This window comes from Puntigrus tetrazona, chromosome 24 (assembly GCF_018831695.1).
Source record: "Puntigrus tetrazona isolate hp1 chromosome 24, ASM1883169v1, whole genome shotgun sequence".
NCBI classification, from domain to species: Eukaryota; Metazoa; Chordata; class Actinopteri; order Cypriniformes; family Cyprinidae; genus Puntigrus; species Puntigrus tetrazona.
In genome coordinates, this window is record NC_056722.1 from 3079723 (window position 1) to 3102392 (window position 22670).

A 22670-nucleotide genomic window follows, 5' to 3' on the forward strand; every position below is an offset into this window, starting at 1 on the left:
TAATCACTTTAAATTACTTAATTAAAATATGTATTTGCTATTTATTACAGTTTACGTGTGCAATCTGTATTATTTTGTTTACTTTAAAAACATTAAAATATTTTTTTAACTCTTTGGCTATCATCTTCTTTATCTGGATTTCAATTATAATTTGAAAACATATCTTTTTCATTGGTTATGTTGATCTTAGTAAGATTGATCTTATTATTTCGAGATTTTTTCGGTTTTATGGGTTAGGTTGTTCATTTACATTTTTATCTACAACTTTGACATTGACCTTGACCTAAAACATGAATTTAAGATGCAAGTATTGTTTTTTACCTTTTTCTTAGACGTTTAGTTCACTATACATATTCTGGTGTTATTAATTCAAAATAGTTTTCTAAAATGTTACAAGTGCTTTACAAAATTGCAGGAAACATTATTTTCCATGCACATTTTCCAAATAAACAAACTTTCCATGGCGCAGTTAATTACACTAAATTTTTATTTTTTTATCATCTCAGACATCCTTATTTAATGTATGTAGATAAAGTAGTAGTAAATACTAACATGCAAAGAATTTCAGAAATACCAAATAAGCAAATAAATACATGTATTTTTTAAAATAAGCATACAAATGAATGCTAAAAAGGTAGCACGTGATCAAAATTGACCACATAATGAAAGTAGAGGTTATACGTGAAGTAGAGGAATGGTTTCACGCGAATATTTACGTCCGCTCGACAGTAACACCAAAATATTTGCGTTTTATTTCCCACACCCAAACCGCCTCTCGGCCGTGATCCTTGATTGACAGCCGTGGCGTCCAATCGCAGCGAAGCTACCAACGCTCTGCGCGGCGTCCCATCCGCTCATTGGCCGGTTCGCTCGTCGAGCCGTTCCGCGCGAACGTCAGCAGCCCCTGGCCAATCGCGGCCCACTTCCGAGCCGCTTGTTTCCCGCCCTCTTCGCTGTATCTGTTACATTCTTTCGCAGTTTCTATCAAAGGTGCTTCCAGCTACGCTCCAATCCGGCGAGCCCTCAGCATCCACATCGGAGTTATTTCGCGTTCACTAGTGTTTTTTTTTTTATGTTTATGTTCCTCAAAAGCAAAAGGGAGGAGAGGAGCCCGTCACTTTGTTCCCGTCACCAGTAACATCAGTAAACAGCAGGTAGGGATGATGCTTTGACACTGTAATGCTAATCTGAGGCGTGATGATCTGTAGTGTCCTGGAGACGATGGATGATGGAGATGTGTGGGGTGTTTATTACGATTACGCTTTTTTATATACATCTGCATCATCCGCCGTTGGCCTTGATCATCCTTAAACTACGTTTCCATCTCTATTTAATGACCCCGGACTCCCAGTTAACTGCGTGCTGTCATTATCATCTTATAAAGCTCCTCGCGCGCCGATCAAGCGCCTAACTGCCGTTATATTGGCACCGTGTTGTGTTTTCTGGAGCTGTGTGTGTGTGTAACGCCCTCCGGTATTTTCTTTTAGATCAATATGGCTGATTAATGATTAACTCATTTGTTATGCAATACACCGTTTTATAAAAAAAGGTCGGTGCCTTTGGATGAAATGATATTGGATGAAATTGTCGTTTAATCGATAAATCCCTGGCTAAAGTCTAGCACCTGTTCGTTTCATTTTAACGTGCTGTTACTCGTTTATTTTTTAATGGTTTGAGAATCACTTGGCTTTGTTATCGCAAATGACCATATTCCGTCGATTTAATGCCACCTATGTGAATTAAATTAAGTCGTTTTTTTAATTAGGTTAAAGTTCATTCAATTCATCTCTGCGCGGCGCCCCCTTCCGGTCGTTTGCGGAAGTGCCTCATTTGCATGTTTCCTGCAGTGAAATTTAGTGCCAGAAAGCGGGGTCCCACGGGATGACGTGGGATTGTGTATTTGCATACCTTAACTTAAAAAAAAAAAAATTAAATAATCATAAATAATAAATAAATAATCATAAATGTTTTTTTTTTCTAAAGTGTAAAATGTATAGTGATTTAAGAGTCAGTTGTCAATAAAAATATATAATTTATATTTATTGCAATATATATTTATAAAATAATATCTGATTTAAAAAAAAAAAAAAAAACCTTTAATGAAAAAGCATGTCACTTACGATATAACTCTAAAACCATGTTTTGGTGTTAATGACTCCAATGTATGGAGATTAAATGTATGATATTAAAAAAAATGTTTTTTATTAAATCCAAATATTGTAAAATATGACTTGTTGTTTTATCCCAACATTTGTATGTTTCGTGTTTATACACACACACACACACACACACACAGACACACATATATATATATATGTGTGTGTGTAATGTTTTATTGTTTTATTTTGATTAGTTTTTTGTGTTTTTTAATGTTTATGTAGTTTATTTTAGTTTGGTTTAACAACATCAATGCTATTTGTCTTTAACTTATCTCAATTGTTCATATGCATGAGCAAATACATAGGTATGTAATTTATTTTAATAATTCTTTAACAATCTAAAGCTTCTTGTACAAACCCCTGTGCATCACTGCACGTGCGTGTATATACTTGATGAATCTTATATGAATCTTGATGAATACTGTAAGTGTGTTTTGGCTGAGCAGACTGCTAGTCATGAGGGAACCCTTTGCTCCTGGTTGCCATAACAACACTGTTGCCATAGATACAACTCGTCTGGATGTAGATGTGGGAGTTATTTAATTTATTTATATATTTTATTTAAGTCTTAAGTGTCTAGTCTGTTTGAATGAGCAATGCAAGCATGACGAGGCTGTTTAAAGACAGACGCAATCAGAGTTTTGGAGGAAGTTTCCCTTCATTTACACAAGCTGGAGAACGACTCTCATATCTGTTGATCGGTTTTTATAAAATAGCCCTTAACCGAACTGTCTGCATCAGCACTCTTGCCTTAATGGATCATAACTCAACTTGTTGATTCATAACGGATGCTGGATGGCGTTCAGCTAAGTGTAAGTGAGATAAAGCGATGGACGTCGGAGGGCTGCCATCCTGCACAAAGTACTGTACCGTTGCTGCAGTGAAATATGAGCCTCTGTCTTTGTCTCGCGCTCTCTTTAGAAATGGCAGAAGCCCATCAGGCCGTGGCGTTTCAGTTCACTATCACACCAGAAGGGATCGACCTGCAGCTGTCCCATCAGGCCCTGAGACAGGTCTATCTGTCAGGCCTTCGCTCCTGGAAGAAACGCGTCACACGGCTCAAGGTAAACTAAACTTAACCGCTTTAAAGGGAACGTGCTACTTGCAATGCATTTAACTTTTTTATGTGATGAAATCTAGAATTCGGTTTAAAATATCTACACTATGATGATGCGTAACTATATTTAGTCATTTTGAATTTATTTAAATTTTAATTCTTAAAGTTCTTAAATTCTTAAAATTATCTAATTCATTCGATTAGATAAACAAAACATTTTTTTTTAAAATAAAATGCACAAATAAACAATAAAATGCACAATGAAATCTTTATTACAAGTCAATTTCATACTTTTATTAAATGGTGCATATAAGGTTGATGATGCGTCTGATTCATTATAAAAGCGCATTTAGATAAAACGCACAAGCAATAAAATTTTTATTGCAAAAGCAAATGTCATAATTTTTATTTCTTCAAATATTTTAATATAAATTTATATTTATGTTTATGTAATAATGCATTTAATGTTGACAACGCATTTGTATACCGTATTATAAAATATACATTTATTTAGTTTAGGATGAAATGAACAAATGAACAGTAAAAAAAATCATTTTTATTTTATTTTGTCATCCTCTAAATTTGCCTCTTATGTTTATTTTTTATATTTTTGTTTATGTAATAGTGTGTATTACTTTTTTTATTCTTGATTATGAAAACAAGCATTTATTTATATTAAAGTACAATCTTTATTACAGATTACATTACATTTGGTATTAGTGTATTTAACTTTGATAATGCATTTTTATATTTGATTATGAAAGCAAACGTTTGTTCAAACGAACAATAAAATGCATAATAAAACTTTTATTACAAAAGCAAATAGATCATTTTGATAATTTGTTGACTACTAAATCTGCCCATTTAGTTTTATGTAGACGTGTCAATAATTTGTTTTGGCTTTCAAAAGCATATTTATTTTACAATAAAATGCGCAGTTAAATGTTTATTACTTAAGCAATACGCTAATTTCGATTTTATTTAGTCTCCTACTAAATCTGTCCATTTTATCTTTATTTTTGTGCATGCAGTAGTGTTTAATGTTCGATTATGCATTTTCTAATAGAAGATAAAACGTATCTGTTTTAGAATAAAATACACGATTGAATGCTAAAATGTGAAATATAGTCTATTACCAAAGCACAATGGCTCACTTAGATTTTGTATTGTTTGTTGTCACTTGTACCCCAGGTGGATTTTGCAGTGTGTGTGTGTTTTGTTTATTCTGGCAGTCTTGCCTCATTTTTTTAAAAATCTTGTTTATTTATTCTCTCTCTTGTGCAGAACAACGTGATCACTGGTGTGTATCCCGCCAGCCCGTCCTCATGGCTGTTTGTCGTCATCGCGATCTTGGCCACCATGTACACTCGCTCTGACCCTTCCATGGGCCTCATCGCTAAAATCCAGGAACATCTGCCGGTCAGGTAATAGAGGTCACGTTACCACATGGAAATGTGATTCCTTTCTCTTTAAAAGACAAAACTGGCAAAACAAATGAACTGCAGTGTGAACCGCTTCAGCGGCTCAAAGATGCATTGAACCGTTTGTCTTTTATCGTCTTATGTAACTTATGTAAAAGTATGGCGTTCACACCCATCAGCTCATGAACATGCCCAAAAAGGGTGCGTACCTTCACACACCTTCATTCAGTTGCTTCCAGACCAAAGCAGAAGAGTTATTTTACAAAACGAATGCTATTTTGTGTTTAACAATGACTTCAATAATAAATTGGTGATTCTAACTTCTAAAAGTGTAAAATATATTAACAGTAATCCATTCGTTTTAATTGGAAGTTAGTCTTTGATCCTTTCAAAAAGTTTGGAGCGAAGCGATGTTTTGTTGAAAATACTTTCATTTAGGAAGGATGCATTCAATTGTTGAAAAGTGACCGTTTATAAAGATTTCTGTTTCACATAAAAACCTTTCTACTTCCCAAAAAGCAAATGTTTTCAGCATTGATAATCTGGTGCTGAAAATTCAGCTTTGATCACAGGAATAAATTACGTTTTAGAATGTATTACAATAAAAAAACTGTTAGTTTAAATATTAATAATATTTTGAAAATATTAATGCATTTACCGTATTTTTTTTTGTGTGAAATAAATGCAGCCTTGGTGAACATAAGATCCTTCTTTTAAAAATGTCCCAGACTTTTGAATAGCAATGTACATGTTTGAGATTTTTTTTTATTTTTGTTTTATAAATATTAGGTTATTAAAATTTATTTTAGTTGTATCTCCAGTCTGTGCACCAAAGCTGTAATTTTCCCCCCTATTTAAAATTATTTACTCCTTTAAAATAATAAAAAAAAAACATAATATCATACTTTTCAAGAAGACAACAGGACACTTTTTTGTCATTAGAGGATGATCTTTAAAAAAAAAAACTCATCTGATTTTTACATAATAAACAAATGGAATAATCTAAAAGTGATTATGCAGCACTTAAATACATTATTTGTCTGGTCTGATAGGTTTCCAACTACTAAAACATTAATTAGAGTAATATTGTGTCTCTCTGTGTGTAGTGACTCTCTGAGCATTCAGTGTCGGACGGTGGTTTCTGCCGTCTTGTTCAGCACTCTGCTCTGGTTTTCGCTGATCTTCACCATGAGGCTTTGTCTGAAGCAGCTACTGTCGTATCACGGCTGGATGTTTGAACAGCACGGGAAAGTGTCCAACACCACCAAAATCTGGGCGGTTAGTACAGTTATACTTGCAGACACACCTAGCCTACAGCCACCCTACCTGTAACGGTAAAGGAAGGTGAAGTCTGTACTTTTGGTGGAGTCGTCGTTGTTGTGCTTGGAACCAGCCTACAAATAATTTACTTGTGCATAATTGTCAGTGGATATTAAACTGGATAGATTAACATCGATTGTGCTTGTTTTCAGGCCATGGTCCGGATCTTCTCAGGCAGACAGCCTCTATTGTACAGTTACCAAGGATCTCTGCCCAACCTGCCCGTTCCAGCAGTGAAGGACACGGTTAAGAGGGTGAGTGCATCATCACCAAAATACATCACTAAACCACTTTATATGGGGGAAAACCTCATTTATTGATATTCTCTCATACTTGCAGTACTTGGAGTCTGCGCGTCCGTTGATGAGCGATTCTGAATACGAGAGGATGACGACTCTGGCCAAGGAGTTTGAGAGCAGTCTGGGAAACCGTCTGCAGTGGTACCTCAAACTGAAAGCCATGTGGGCGTCCAACTATGTGAGAGCAACCAGCAAACCGAACACGCAGCACCTGTCAGTCGTCTCATGCAAGATGAAAAATGCTGCGTTAATCTGACGTTGAATCACGTTGAATGATTTCAAGTCGATAATACATTCCACAAAAAATGCATGTATCCAAATAAGAGGAATACATGCTGAGATTCTAGCAAGCTTCTTTATTCTTATAAAGTGCAAAAAGGTGCTCAGTGTAAGCATAAGCATTGTTTATTTGTTTATTTTAACATGAAATTAAAGAAGGAATTTGATTTTATCCAACATTGACTGATTTGTAACAAAAGTGAACATCGCTACTAAAATGAAGGTAATTTGAGGAGAGAGGTTACAAGTATAAAGAATTAAAGATTTAATATATATATATATATATATATATATATATATATATATATATATATATATATATATATATATATATATATATATATATATATAAGAATTGTGACGTCAGTCGAAAAATTATTTTAATTACAATTAATTACAAAAAACATTTATATTTAATCTAGAAAAAATGATGTTAATTAGCAGAAACAAGACATTTAATCTTTAAATATTAGGTTTTAATGTGGTGTCACATGCCAAATTAAATGTGATGTGAGGAGAAGATGGATTACATTTACATCATATTCAGATTAAATAGTGTTCTAAATAAAATATTTATTGAATATTAAGTTAATAAAATGAAAATTATAGTGTGCTAATAAGTCGATGAATTTAACACTTCATTTAATACGGATTCAACATTATGATTGAATAGTAATTTTAATTTAATATTAAAATGAATATTACATTTACTATCAATTTAATAAGATGGCAAATAGGGTGATTTTAAATTTAATTTTGATCATAATTTGCAAGTGGGATTGAATTGTAGGATTGTACAAAGATTTCCTAACTTTCTTTTTTTGTCTGCATCTTTAAGGTCAGCGATTGGTGGGAGGAGTATGTCTACCTGAGGGGGCGTGGCCCAATCATGGTCAATAGCAACTATTATGGAATGGTACGGCTCGCAGAAACGAGCAGGAAGTTCTAAAGTGCGATTTTTACATTCGGCCTCTTTAGTCTTTCTCTTTCATCTTCAGGACTTCCTCTACGTGACTCCTACCCCGATTCAAGCCGCCAGAGCAGGAAACACGCTGCATGCCTGCCTCTTGTACCGCAGGAAACTCAACAGAGAGGAAATCAAACCTGTGAGTCCGCATTACAGAGCTGACAGATGCTATTGGGCGAGGGGTGGAACTCTCATCGCCCCGAGACACGGCAGAGATTGATCACAGGGCTGTTTTTAGCTGTGCATTGAACTTTAAGTTATGGATGGTTGATGCAGATTGTGTGAATAGAGAAGACCCACAGGACTGTTTGCATGCTTGCGTTAAATAGAACATAAGGAGAAAAAAAAAATCTATTTATATATGAGTTGAGTTTGATTCTTCAAGCCAACTAAATTCGAGTCCAGTTTACATATTAGGCAGAATTGCATATTTATGTATATTTATATATCATTATATCAGCAATTTGATGATTTTGCTTTTAAACTGTCGTGCAGTTTAGATATTCATAACAGGTCATTTACAAAGTTACAGTAGCAATAACGGCATTCTTAAAGAAGTAGTCCAAACTTTTTTTCTATCATATTTTTGGGTGTACTGTACCTTTTAATTGTGGGTGAAGGAAGGTGGTAAATAGTTATGACAGCTACATTTTGATTTAGGCTACCTTAACTAACGGTGACATCTCTGTCTCTTTAGAGTCGTGTGCCAGTATTAAATGTTCCTTTGTGTGCCGCTCAGTGTGAGAGGATCTTCAACACCACACGCATTCCAGGAGAAGAGACTGGTATGGCTACTTTTTTATTTATGGTTTTAAAAGAATTCTTTTATATACCCCCAGACTGCATTTGCTTGTTTTAGAAAATTACAGTAAAATGGTAGTATTTAGAAATTTTATTACAGTTTTAAATATTTGAATGTTAAATTGTTTAAAAAAAAAGTTACCTGAATACTTGAATATGTTCTATATAAATATGTTAATATATAATGTATATTTGTCTAAACAATGATACATATTTTTTATGAATTCATTGATTAATAGAAAATGTAAAAAAATATATTTTTTCGTCACTGAAACATGTAATGAATACACTGTGTGTGTGTGAGAGATAAATAAATAAATTAATTAATTAATTAAAAAAATAATAAAAAAAATAATATATATATATATATATATATATATAAAATTTACAGTTTAGTTTTTTTTCTTCTCTTTAATAATCTAATAAGTCTTTCCTCCAGCACATTTCCTCATATCTTCTAGGATACAAGGATAGTTGACCTTAGTCTGTTTTCTAGAAGGGTCACAAGTACAAACACGTCTTACTGTATAAACTTACACAGACAAACACACACACACACACACACACACCCTGAACCGGCCTGGTTTATACAGTACACATAAACTGACCCAGATACACCAACCCACCCAGACGTGTCCTCCTCCCTGAGAATCACTTGTGAACGGTGAGAATTGGCGTGTATTTACATGTTTTCTGTGTGCATGCAGATTCCCTGATCCACTGGCAGGACAGCGAGTATGTGGCGGTGTTCCACCGAGGCCGTTATTTCCGCCTGTGGCTGTACCACGCCGGCCGCATGCTGTCTCCCAGAGAGATCGAGCACCAGATTCAGCGTATCCTGGACGACCCGTCTCCTCCTGTCCCCGGAGAGGCCAAACTCGGGGCCCTGACGGCGGGAGACAGGTACTCCCTGTTCATTTGAGACAAAACCAACATGCATGTATTCTGTATGTGAAGAAATCAAGTTTGAATTTTAATTTTACATTTACATTCGGTTTATTTATCAGCTAAGCAGCATCTCTGTTGTTATTGATCATATTTGTTGTTACTAATTTAAACAAACCTTTAACCCTAGTATTAATATTCACAGGTTATGATTATAGTTTGTGCATGTATATTAAGAGACTATTCTCTAGTTTAGTTATCTAGTTTATTCATTTATTTTATGCTATTTTAGTACATCAATTTAAACTGTAAGTTTTTGTATTTTACATACATTTATATTAAGAATCCTACATAATAAATCCAAAATCTGTATATTATGAATCTAAATTTAAACCTTCCCTAGATAATTTTTATTTATTTATATATATATAAATTATATATATATATATATATATATATATATATATATATATATATATATATATATATATATTTATTTATTTATTTATTTATTTATTATTATTATTTATATATTTTTTTATTTTTAGCACGAATGCTCAGATGTTTTGAACTTCATTTCCCAGAATTCCTTGGGCTCAGGCCAGGAAAGAGTTCTTCAGCTCAGGACTGAATAAGAGGTCTCTGGACTGCATTGAAAAGGCGGCGTTCTTCGTTGCCCTGGACGACGACGAGCAAGGCATGAGGGGAGATGATCCTGCCGGCAATTTAGATCGCTATGCCAAGTCCCTCCTGCATGGCAAATGCTACGACAGGTGAGACGTTTGTCCAACCAAATTCATCCTTCGGTTATGTTTCAAATATCGTTACTTAATTGTAAATGGAATCAATAGTCAGTCGTGATAGTCTCTGTTTTTGCTCTGGCCGGTGATTTGCAAAGTGTTTGTGTTTCAGGTGGTTTGATAAGTCGTTCACTGTGGTGGTGTATAAGAATGGCAAGAACGGCCTCAACGCTGAACACTCCTGGGCAGACGCTCCTATAATGGCTCACGTGTGGGAGGTGAGAGACAGAATCGGAGAAAAAGAAATGAATAAGTATAATATTAGATATGATGAATAATGATGCACGTCGCTTAAAGGACTTTTTCTTGTCTTAAGCATAAGACATCGTAATCTAGTTTGAAATATTTAGTTTTGTACATAACAGAGATACAGTGACAACATTAATCAGATAGATATTTTGTTAATGTTATGGCTGATTAAAATTCTGTTCTATGTGGGCTAAAATAAAACAGCAAAAAAATACAATACATTTATCGCTTTACAAACTAAATTTTGTTAAAGATTACATTTAACCACATCATAGACGTGTTCATGATTTTAAACATTTTACTTGAGTTTCGGGGGACAGTAATCTTAAAGTAAAAATAAAAAAAAAACTATAATATGAAATATTGTAGTTTGAATATTTTTTCATTTCTTTCATCTTAGTTTAAATAATATTATGTGCTTTTATCTTTTCCTTTTTTTTTTTTTCTTTTTTTGTCATTCTCTTTAGTTTTTCTTTTATTTCATTTGTTTTCATTTTTAAGGTGTTAAAGTTGCATTAAATATTTTAATAGCTTTAGTTAATAATATTACCACTACAATCTGTTTGGTTAGATTAACCCTTTGTTTTCCGGTAACGCTTTAGAATAGGTAACACTTGTTAACTATTAACCAAGACCTTTCCCTCAATAAATTCTTAATTTGCTGCTTATTAATTGTAAGTCGTCAAGTTTAGGTATTGCTTAGGATTAGGGATGTAGAATAAGACCTTAACATGGGCTTAATTAGCACTCGTAAATGGCTAATATTCTAGTAATATGCATGCTAATAAGCAACTAATTACTGCAATCATAAAAATAAAGTGTTGCCGAGGTTTCATTAGTCTTTTGCTGACTTGCATTGTTATTAAATCTCGTTGTCGGTGTGATACGTTCTCTCTTCCTCTCTCAGTATGTGATGACAACCGATAGTTTCCAGTTGGGTTATAATGAAGAAGGTCACTGTAAAGGAGACGTGGCCTCCTCCCTGCCTCCACCTACTAGACTAACCTGGGACATACCTGCCGAGGTACAAACACGCCGTCACGCCTTCTCATGTTTACAGACAACCTATATACAGTGACCTCTAACGGACACGCTGAATAATTCATCTTCCTCTGTGTGTATTTAGTGTCAGGAGCGTATCGAGCGCTCTCTCGCCGTAGCTCAGGCTATAGCCGATGACGTTGACTTCCATGTGCTGCCGATACAAGAGTTTGGAAAAGGTGCCATCAAAAAGTGTAAAATCAGCCCGGATGCCTTCATTCAGATCGCGCTACAGTTGGCCTATTTTAGGGTAAGATTGAATAAACTTAACACACAAAACCACTTGTAGTGAACTGAAGTCAGTTCTCCTTAACTTCACACTAATAGAACATTAATATGAATATCTTCCACTAATGCTTCAAAAATATGTTCTGTTTTTCAATTTTTTTAAAAGGTAGTGGTCTTGACACTTACTTACGCATACATCATTTATTATTAAAATTGTATGTATATAATTTATAAAAAACATACAAATTTAATGTGTTAGAAGCATGTTAAAAATTATAGCAACAATGTGTTAAAACATGTTGGAAGCTTACTAAACTTAGAAAGTTAGAAAAAGTTAGAAAGGTACTGGCAAGCTTAGAAGTAGGAATACATAGAAATAAACAAAAATCAATCAAAATTAAAAATTATGCAGAATACCGAACAGTGTTTTCCCTGTTTCTTTATTTTTGTTCACCATTTTCATAAATTAAATAGCCAAAATGTGCGTTTTACTGTTTTGTCTGACTTTTTATTTTTTTTAGACATTCCAGCATACGTTGTACAAACAAACACAATTTAAAAGTTAGTCAAATTATATATTTTTTGCCCATTTGAGACCCCTTATTGGATCAGGCGTGTATTTTTACTGTACAAATAAATGCAGCCTTGCATTAAAAAGACGTTTAAAACGTTAGAAAATATTACAGATCCCAATTTTTTTATATAATCAATTTTAATGTGTGAATGTCATAAATGTATAGTCTTTTAGTTTATTTTACCGAACAACAGTAAAAAATAATCACACTAACATTTAGAATAATGGTGGAGTTTTGGGGGTTTCTCAGCTTTTATTTTGCTGGAAACCTGCAGGAAGACCTCAGTGCTTCTTTTTGTTGACAGTTACAGATTTATAAATGATTTTCATTACAAAATTGGGAAGATATTTGTCACGCATGTTGCATTGGCACATGCCTTTATAAAAATCATAAAAATGTTACTGAGCGACTGTCAAGTAATGCTGTTTCAGCACAAAATTTCCCTCGCACTTTGGTTTTTGAACGCTGGTTAAAGGTCATTTCACGTCGGTGCTTGTAATAAATCTTGTTGACAGTTTTATATGTTTGCACGCTGTCTGCATGTTTGCTGTGCTCCTCTCACTTTACCCGGGTTGCTATTTAATCGCATTAAGTCGTTGTTCGGTACAATTTATTTGGTCATTCTGTATATTTCAGTTGTTCGGTGCATCCCGAGTTAGAAGCTTATCAAACTTGCCCTAAAAAAAAGAAAAAAAATTGCTAGAAACATGCTAATCGTGTTAGAAGCATGCTAAACATGTTACCAGTTTGTTAAGACAGGTTATCAACCAAAAATATGCTAGCAATTGCTTAGCAACACTCTTAACAACTATCCAACCCCACCGTAGCAATGACCTTGTAGCCACACAAAAGGCCCTTTTTTATCTAGTTATATTGTATTCAAATATAAGTTTGGCTGAAGAATTGTTAGTACAGTAAAAATGTTTCATTTTGTTCCTTCTCCAGAATCGAGGCACGTTCTCTCTGACTTACGAAGCGTCTATGACTCGTTTATTCCGCGAGGGCCGGACTGAGACGGTGCGCTCCTGCACCAGCGAGAGCTGTGCCTTTGTCAGAGCCCTGGAGGGCGGAGAGGTGACCGATCCACTATTATACCGACGAAGCACACTTCAGCACGCATTCAAACACGTGCTTATTTAACGCTCTCTCTCACTCTCTGTGCGACTGTAGAGTAAGGAAGTGTGTCGGCGTCTCTTCCGCACGGCATCTGAGAAACACCAGAATCTGTACAGGATGGCGATGACGGGAGGAGGAATAGACAGACACCTGTTCTGCCTCTACATCGTGTCCAAATACCTGGGAGAGGAGTCACCGTTCCTTAAAGAGGTGTGGAACTCTGGGAAGGGCCACGCAGTTACTATATATTTTTTGCTTCCTTGCAAATGCCCTTTGTAATAAGAAACTGTTGCATAAAAGAAAACGTTCTCATTCAATTTGCATTCAATGCATTCGTGGCAGTTCTCTTGACCAAAGCAATTAGTTCTTGTTACTGAAATAATACTTAAAATATTTATGCAATAATCATTTATACTTGTACAATAAAAAGGTACGCGTTTCCTTTAGGTGCTCTCAGAAACGTGGCGTCTGTCCACCAGTCAGACTCCTCTTCAGCAGGTGGAGCTGTTTGATTTCGTTAACCACCCGGAGTACACCACCTGTGGTGGAGGATTCGGCCCGGTCAGAAATATTCATGCAAATGCATAAAATTATTTTCATTTTTTTGTGTGTGTGCGCACATTTAATTTATTTTCATTTGTGTGCTCTCGACAGGTTGCAGATGATGGTTATGGCGTGTCTTATATCATCATCGGAGAAAACATGATCAACCTGCACATTTCCTGCAAACACTCTTGTCCTCAGACCGTTAGTACACTAGCATGCGCTTTTTTCATTACCATTTTTCTGAAACCATATGGAATTAAAAAATTGAGACTGACAAACTAATTTATAAAATGGCTTTTTGTTAAGCTAGTTAGGATAAGCACAAACTAAACTTTATTTAATTGGAAAAAATATATATATAAATGCTACATAATGAACTTTAAACTTAAGCTTAAATTACAACAAGAGCTATTTCCTTGGCAGGTAACTGATATATAACAAATTTACTAAATATTAAACCTGATATAAAAAAAAAAAAAAAAAAAATATATATATATATATATATATTATATTATATTATATTATATATATATATATATATATATATATATATATATATATATATATATATATATATATATATATATATATATATATATTAGAATTAATATTATAATAATGTTAAAAGCTAAAAATATAAATGGAAGAAAATGCTCCAAAATGTTAATAAAAACTATAATAGGATAAAAATAATACTAAAATTACACTGTTTAGGACAAGTGTTATTCTGTTATGACAAATTTTCATTTGCTCACCCTTGTTTTTCTGTTTAATTTTTTAATGGAGGATGTTGGTAACCAAAGAATTGCTTGTAGCCACTGGCTTCCATAGTATTTTTTTTTTTTTTTTTGTGCTACCCGAGGCTGTTTGGTTACAGATGTCCCCAAATACCTCACCCAGTCTTAGGACAGCATTACATTTTGTCAGTGTTTTAGGAGAAGTATGCCCATTTGTTTCTCATGCTCTTTCTAAATGGCAGGATTCTCACAAGTTTGGAGCTGATATCAAGAAGGCTATGGAGGATCTTCTGGAGCTGTTGTCCCCGGAGAAACCAGACCCGTCCAAAACTGAGCAGAACCACTCGAAGAAAAGCAAAAAAGACCTGTAGAGGTAGAACAGAACGCCCATGACGGTCAGAGGAAGACATGAGGTTGCATAGAACTAGAAAATAGCGTGTTTGCCTGTGTGTTCGTGTGGATGCGTGTTTGTCATCGCATACGGACATGCATTCACACATTTCATGCTTGTTGTACAAATCGATGCCATGAAGCCATGAACAACGTAAGGATGTGAAAATGGTGGAAGCTGCTTCGTCTAAAAACGTATTAGTTTAATAAAATGTAAAAAAGAGCATTAAAAGCAAGAGGTAGTTTGATAGCGGAAAGGACCAGTCCGTTTAGATTTAATCGGGTCCTCATTTTTAAAAATAACGAAGAACCTGAATTATTAACATGCATCGCCAACAGGGTGATGGTAGTCTAATGGTTAATGATCTGATCAGCTAGCTAAATAGTTGTAGGTTCGTTAAAAAGAAGCTTGAGCGAGGATCTCAGTAATGCATCACCTCTGTACCTTCTGATGAAGGCACTTCACTGCTCGTACAGTACCAGAAACCACATCCCCGTCTTGTAAGAATAACTTGACCTCGGACTAAAATCAAGTGTCATTTTACTTGAATCCCAGAGCAGAAGTATGTTTAAGATTTCAGTGACTAATGACTCAGAACATTACACGTGACTGCACTTTTAATGTGATTGTCCAGATACATCGATCCGTTGATCTCACCGTTAAGTCTATTCATTTTAACTGTCTTCTTTTTATTTAAGCGTACCGTCTTTTTCTTTGTTTCTTTTTTTTTTTAGGTAAAGTTAAGACAAAATAACTTTAAAGTATTCACAATGTATTTAGCAAGGTAGAATACGGTCTGCTAGGTCAAAAGAGAGCAGTGCAGAGAAGAGAAAAAATGAAGCCACAACACATTTCTGTTATAATCTCAGGTGTTACCTTAGAAAATAAATCATGGTCAGTTAATTGCATACAGTTCCTGTTTACTTGTACCCAAAGAGGCGTCCTCTTAACAAAGATAAGTGTATAGTACAAAATCTGATATGATTTTAATTCTAAACGGTGTTTTTTTGGAATTAAATGACATGGTTAACCTTCTAACGAACTAAATTACATTTAGGATGTTTTCAAAGCTAAATGCGGTCGTGATTATTATGGATTTAATAATAATACTGAACCATTTGTACTAAACTTCTACTTTTGGAAGAAAAAAAAGTAGTGTGATTTTTAAAGCAAAACAACTATTCAAGATGTTTGTTTCTTCATCAGATTTGGAGAAATGTAGCGTTGTTTGACTTCCTCTCCAGTGAATAGGTGCCGTCAGAATGAGTAACGACTTCAAGACCGTGAAAATTATACGTTTGTAACGAACTGATGAATGATGTTATTTTATGTAGATGTTTTCTACAGTATAAACAAACATCACTCAGTGTGCATGCTTAACTTCTGGTCAACTCGATAACAACAGCTAAGTCCTCCTAGAGTAGATTAATTTTTGGATTACGAGCGAAATATGTTTAATACGGATTTATTAAGAAAGCTGCTTCGTTCTCGTCGTGCTTTAAACACGAGAAATAGATGTTCCCCTCGGCTGTAGACAAAGCAGCTCTGAGCTTACACAAAATATCATTTTCTAAAGACAGTGTTCCTTCAGGAATACAGTGATATTAAAAACACCCATTGATTTTTATACGCGCTCATGTTTATACAAGAAGCCTTTTGAAAAATTGGTCAGTTTTGATATATCGTGGCAGGTCGCCACAAATAGATAAGTGTATCTCAAACACATCCCACAGCAAAATAAGCACCGATTTTGTTACTCCTCATTAGCTGCGTCTGTAGCCGGCGGCACTAACCGGAAGTTAACGTAGGGTCAGGTAACTTGAATGAAACCGTCTATATAAATATATAGCTTCAAGCTAAAATTCGAGTCCGTAATTGCTTTTTCCAGTTACAAAAGTAGCCACATCGACATCAGGAGACAAATATGCACCGATCAAAATTCAGTTTGCAAGAAAAAAACCTTCTAAATAAATATGTTGTTATGGATTATAGACTATTTTGGCCTAAAGTTAAAATGACTTAATGGATTTGTTTTTTTGCAAACATGCAACTTTACGCTTTTACAAAGCATTAATTGATGGATTACTGTTTTATCAGCTGCATTCACTGCAGAGGACCCATTGGTGACATATAACGATAAATTTCTCCAAATCTGACGAAGAAACAAACTCCTCCTACATCTTTGTTGGCCTGAGAGCGAATACCTTTTTTTTGTTTTTACCTCATTTTTATTTTTGGGTGAGCTATTCCTTAAAATTACCGACAGAATAATTCAAATAATGCAAGAGAAGCGAGACCTATTTCTATAACTGTACTACTATAACCACTATACGATCGAACGCAATTGTTGCATTGGAACGTTCGCCATTACATTTGTGAAAGACATGAAGACTGCTTTTTACAGCTAAATGAATAATATACGCTCAACAACATCACACATGTACAATCACTATAGTCTGCATTAACGTGGTATTCGGTAGGATGTGTTTTTTGCTTGAAGGCCCTTTGCTTCACTTGGCTGGACTGAGAGCAAGGGCTTCCATACTTCCTCGTAGTTTTTCAGTTTTTGCCTTTGCAATCCGTTGGCAGCTCTACTCTTTATTATCACTTGTTACGCCCTCATATTTGGTATTTTAAACAATATAAAGTTGCCTTTCAAGTGCACGAGGTCTCGTTGGCACAACTAGGTATGGTCGTTGTGGAAATATTGATATATATCCTTCAAAAAGGTCTTGTCTTTTTTTCCTGTATTGCCTAACACTGCTTACGCTGTACCTTTCACTTGAGTTTAAACCTTAATGAAGAATTTTATTATTATTATTGTTGTTGTTATATTATTATTGTCACTATTCTAATGATTAACTTGAAAACAGTAGCAATGCAAGAGTTTGTGTAGTGCTGGTATTAGTCTGGAGCGGAAGTGTTTTACCTCATCTGTCTGATGAATGTTGAATCATCCAGCGATCGATCTCTTTTCTCCCGGGCCAGTACTGTATACTGTATCTGCCTGACTCTTTCTCTGATTTTCTGTGATTCCAGACTATCTGTACAAACGCAGAGCTTTACACTCTCTCTCTCTTACTCTGGCAATCTGTCATTCCTTGACATTTTGTATGTGAATGAAAAGGAAGAGACGACAGGTCACTTTTTTTTTTAATTAAAATTGTTCAAGCACTTAAGGGTTTGTGGTTTTGATTTATAACGAGCTTGGTGTCTGTCGAGTCCTTCAGTCGTTTTTCCGTGCGAATACTGCGTAAACGTCAGTGCTCTGGTCGAGCGCCGGGACGAATCCCGAATCTCCAGCGATCTCCTTCACTCTGTCAGCAAAACCTGACACTTGCTCTTTTGAAAGATCCAAGAGGTGTCTAAAGAAGAAAAACACAACAAATCATGAGCATTCAATGGACTTTTACTTTATATTTGGGCCAACATTTTTCTATACAGCTTGTAAGTTTTAGGTGTGTGTGCCTAGTATTTAACATGTTACCAAATGTGCCCACAAGGATGGAAATACCAGTCAATTTTGATTTTGTGGGGATATTTTTTTATGTCCCCATGAGGAAACAAGCTTATGAAACATACAGGATTTAATTTTTTTTTTTTTTTTTTTAATCTAATGGCAGTAGTTTCCTGTAAGGGGTGGGTTTAGGTGTAGGGCAGTAACACATACAGTCTGTACAGTATAAAAACTATTATGACTATGGAGAGTCCCCATAAAACATGGAAAGTGTGTGTGTGTGTGTGTTAGACTCACTTCGCTAACTCTATTACCAGAGCAGCGTCCGGCGCCGTGATCTCTCTCAGAGAAGAATCCAGCTGATGAACCATGCTGAGAAAACACAGAAAGACCGTTTTATTCTGTATCTATGCCGACGTTTTTGCAAGATGCACATGAACAGGCCTCACCTTGCTGAACAGAAGACCGTATTAAACATGTTTTTATATTTGTTTTTGAGAGGAAGCTTGCCGAGCGAGTCCGGAGACAGAAACGACACTTTCACGCCACTCACATCGAGCAAATCTGCAAAAACGCAGAAATGGAAAGCAGTGTTTGTGGCTGAACTACGCGGTGCAGTTTGTCGCGAGGTACTTTATGTGACGTAAGAAGGCATTACCAAGCTCTCGTGTCTGTTGCTCAGGTTCGGTGCGAGTTTGAGAAGCAGGATCATTCAGTATCTTCTCTTCTGTTACGAGACTCTCTTCAGATTGACAAGAGCTTGATGGGTTCGGTTCATCTTTGTTCAGTAAAGAGCTCCCTCTAGTGACAAGACATTCAAACAACTCCTGGAGGTTCACTTGTGAGATATCCTGAGCTGTCTGAGAGAGAAAGGTAAGTCATTGTGTTAATATCACTGCAATGCAATATAAGAATTACGAGCTATTTCTGAGTTATAAATGAGGACTTGAATATAATGATTACGGTTTCGGTTTGAATGTGGTGGTTACTAAATAGTTTCTTTTACCTTCATATGTTGATTGTTCTGTTTCTTCAGCAGGTCTTTGTTCTCCGTCTCCACACCGAAGGATAGGTAAGGACTGGAGACGATGTCGCCCCAATATCCTCTAACAGCAACCCGATCTCCTCTCTGGTACAAACAGAGCTAAATAAAAGAGCATCATGGGCGGCATAAATATTATAACAGACTGTCTATATACTCACGCGCTTGAACACTCGCGTGGAGAGCAGACTCTGATTGGCTGTTTGGTAGAGCCCCTCCCTCATCTCAAACGCCACTCCGCTTTCCCTCCATTTCACATACTGATGTTTGCTAATGACGCCACACTGGGTGAAAAAACACAGAAAAATCGATCGTACTAAAATAACACCGAATTAAATTCTTTGCTATGCATCATAATCTGTAATTTCGTTCAAAAATCACCTAAAAACTCACACTTGTTAGAAAATACATCCTAAAATAGTTTCTGTCCGATGTCTGTGTAACAGTTAAGTGAGTTTTAATATATATATATATATATGTGTGTGTGTGTGTGTGTGTGTGTGTGTATGTATATCCCAAAAGCATGGTTTTCAAACTGTGGTCATTAGTTCCATTTAACTCTTAGTAATGATGAAAAGCCCCCTGATTGGCCGTCAGGAGTGATGTTGTATAAGATGTGGTACATACTCCGCTCTGGTGCAGCTTCATAGTGAGATCCCAGTCGAAACAGCCCAGCCGTGAATCGTAGCGAGTCCCCAGGTGCCCCCGAACTCGGACGTCCCAGGCCTTACGTGCACTCGCCGGCCCCGACGGCGGCCGTTCCCACAGCTTAAAGATCCGCACCAACTCGTCTCTCTCCTTAAACTAGGATAAAACACAGAAGCGGACACCGCTGAGCCGAGTTCGATTGTGACGCGCCGTATGCACGCGAACACATCAGATTAATGCGTGCTGGACCTTCAGAAGACTCGTATCTAGGCATGGATGGCTGTGGGAGTCAGAGGACAGGGCGTTCCCGATGGACAGAGAGAGCTGAGCCGCAGCGTGTTTTAACATCTCGTCCGTCTCTTTGCGGATCTCAGAGTTTCCAAACACCTCCAGAAACACCTCTGTCTTCTCTGGGAAAAAATACGACATGAATAAAACCCAAATCGATGTCACCCGAGCATGCAAACATGACTGCAATATGTGACTATTCTGTACACAAAAACCATTTTTTAAAAAATATTTTCTATATTTCCCTCTGTGTGTTTAAATAGAAGAAGCGACGTTATATATGAAGTCCATACTGTGTAGACTCATGTTCACAGGGGTCAGGAGTGATAAATAAAGCAGTAACAGCTGTCTGGCGACCACCTCCATGCTGTTCTCAATCACCCAAACCTGCAACAAATCACACCCATCCCATTATTAAGAGGATATGGCTGAGTTTAGACCCCCCTGAGGTGAACAAACTCCATTCACATGCTGTTATGTAGACGGACGCCTCACATGTAGCGCGTCTGTGTTTCTCAGTCCAGTGATGGTCTTCAGGATGTGTCTGGGATCTGCACTGCCCACCAGCAGAACATCCAGCTCTCCGTGCAGCCTTTCTCTGCCTGGGTCTGTGAGTTCACAATCACGTTCAATTAAAACGCAAAGCAAATACATGCGCACTTTGTTCGATGTCCACTGTGATCAGGCTACGATTTGTGGTATCTTCTGTTTATTAGCGCCTAGTCTGGTGGTTTTACCTGAGCTCAGGAGGTCTCTTGCTGGTCCGAATCCCCACCAGGTCACACACCCCGCTCCCTCGACCGTCTGACCGGCGCTCATTCTTCAGAAACGGTTAGAAATGGTAAATTAGATTGAATAATATGGCACTCCTCGTTTCCGGTTTCAGCGGACCGTTCTTGACTTCAGTCAGCTAGCGGCTGACTGCACTTTATTGGTATAGATGCTATTAAAAAACTATTTTACGTTTGCAAAGTATGTATGAGCACAAGTGTGTAGCCGTGTAGGTAACGGATATGTTGCAACGTGAAAACAATAATCTTTGAAACTCACCTCTCGCTCCTCGAGCCTCATAAACACAGAGTAAAGTTTGGAAGGCGGTTGCTTAGCAACGTACTCGCGCGACACCTAGAATAAAAGTCCTGCGCGTGAGTCGAGAGATACGATGTTTCAGATTTTACACTTTGTTACTAAATAAACTTAATAAATAAAATAAAAAAATTAATAAAAATTAACTTGATATTTTTACTATTATTATGAAAAATAATTTATGAAAAATACTGCTCAACTAAGTTTCTGAGAGAAACGAGACTTTAGATGCGGTAAAAAAATAAGATCCGTTCTAAATCTCAAGGCACGCTTTTATGCATATTTTAGTATTATGCATTTTATGCATAGTGAACTAAGTAGACTTTATTACTTTCATATTACTTTTCATATTACTATCATTTTGATAGTGATGCAGCTTTATGAAAGTATCTTATGCTCATCGAACCTGCATTTATTTGATCAAAAATACAGAATAAAATATGTATTCTAATATGAAATATTACTACAGTTTGAAAATAATGGTTTTTTTACTATTTTAATAAAATATAATTTCTTTGTTATCCAAAGCTGAATATTCAGCATTACTCCATTATTCATAGATCATTCTAATATGCTGATTTATTAATCAAGTTGGAAACACTTGTGTTGCTTAATTTTTTTATTTATATTTTATCTATTTATTTATTTATTTATTGGAACCTGTGATAATTTTGGGGGTTTGATTATTATTTTTTTTTTTTTTTATTTTTTTTTTTTTGTTATAAACAGTATTTATTCAAAATAGTGAGGTTTTCTAACAATATCAACCTTTAACTGTTTTATCAATTTAACAAATGCTTGCTGAATGAAAACAAATGACTTAAAAAAATGATCTCAAGCTTTTGAACATTATTGCATATTGTTACAAAAGATATATTTTAAATAAATGCTGTTCCTGTTTAACTTTTTATTTGTCAAAGTATCCTGCAAAAAGTATCAGGTTTCCAACATTACTAATAAATCAGCATTGGATAACATTTGTTAAATTAATAAAGTATATTTTAAAAAAATGATCAAATAAATACAATTTTGATAAGTGATTTTTTTTTAAATCAAAAATAAACAATAGTATGTATCCAATGTGTCCAATCTCATACTGCCCCTTTTTAGAGAACCTATCTCTGAAAAACTCTCGTCACGGCCCTCAGCATTCAGGAAATAAAATATTATTTCAGTTGTAACAGAAACTAGTTTAAGAAATCTCACCAGACCAGTTAACGAAGCAGGGAAAACCTTTGTGACTGACACAAGGAAGGTAAGCCAATTTATTTAGTCCAA

At 35.6% G+C, this 22670-nt stretch overlaps 3 protein-coding genes across 3 annotated transcripts in view; 2 read left to right on the forward strand and 1 right to left on the reverse strand.

Moving 5' to 3' along the window:
• Positions 1 to 942: 942 nt before the first annotated feature.
• LOC122329742 (carnitine O-palmitoyltransferase 1, liver isoform) lies at positions 943 to 18050 on the forward strand. The gene is made up of 19 exons (XM_043226290.1): positions 943 to 1154; positions 3081 to 3223; positions 4501 to 4640; positions 5744 to 5915; positions 6110 to 6211; positions 6297 to 6434; positions 7374 to 7451; positions 7534 to 7641; positions 8200 to 8287; positions 9011 to 9206; positions 9773 to 9961; positions 10101 to 10206; positions 11145 to 11261; positions 11364 to 11528; positions 13027 to 13155; positions 13252 to 13407; positions 13645 to 13758; positions 13852 to 13944; positions 14723 to 18050. The coding sequence occupies exons 2-19, from the start codon at positions 3083 to 3085 to the stop codon at positions 14849 to 14851; spliced, it is 2361 nt and encodes a 786-aa protein (XP_043082225.1). The 5' UTR covers positions 943 to 1154; positions 3081 to 3082; the 3' UTR covers positions 14852 to 18050.
• Positions 16992 to 21407, reverse strand: LOC122329758 (dynein axonemal assembly factor 3-like). The gene is made up of 12 exons (XM_043226315.1): positions 21357 to 21407; positions 21044 to 21126; positions 20802 to 20914; positions 20600 to 20693; positions 20268 to 20428; positions 19998 to 20174; positions 19532 to 19654; positions 19335 to 19457; positions 18987 to 19188; positions 18778 to 18892; positions 18626 to 18700; positions 16992 to 18236 (listed from the first exon to the last, which is right to left on the reverse strand). Exons 2-12 carry the CDS (start codon positions 21123 to 21125, stop codon positions 18098 to 18100), a joined length of 1404 nt encoding a protein of 467 aa, XP_043082250.1. The 5' UTR covers position 21126; positions 21357 to 21407; the 3' UTR covers positions 16992 to 18097.
• The window catches only part of LOC122329762, a 6288-nt gene continuing 4734 nt past the window's right edge, over positions 21117 to 22670 (forward strand). The window contains exon 1 of the mRNA XM_043226319.1: positions 21117 to 21137. The gene's annotated coding sequence lies outside the window, so the exon portion shown is untranslated. The remainder of the gene's footprint in view (positions 21138 to 22670) is intronic.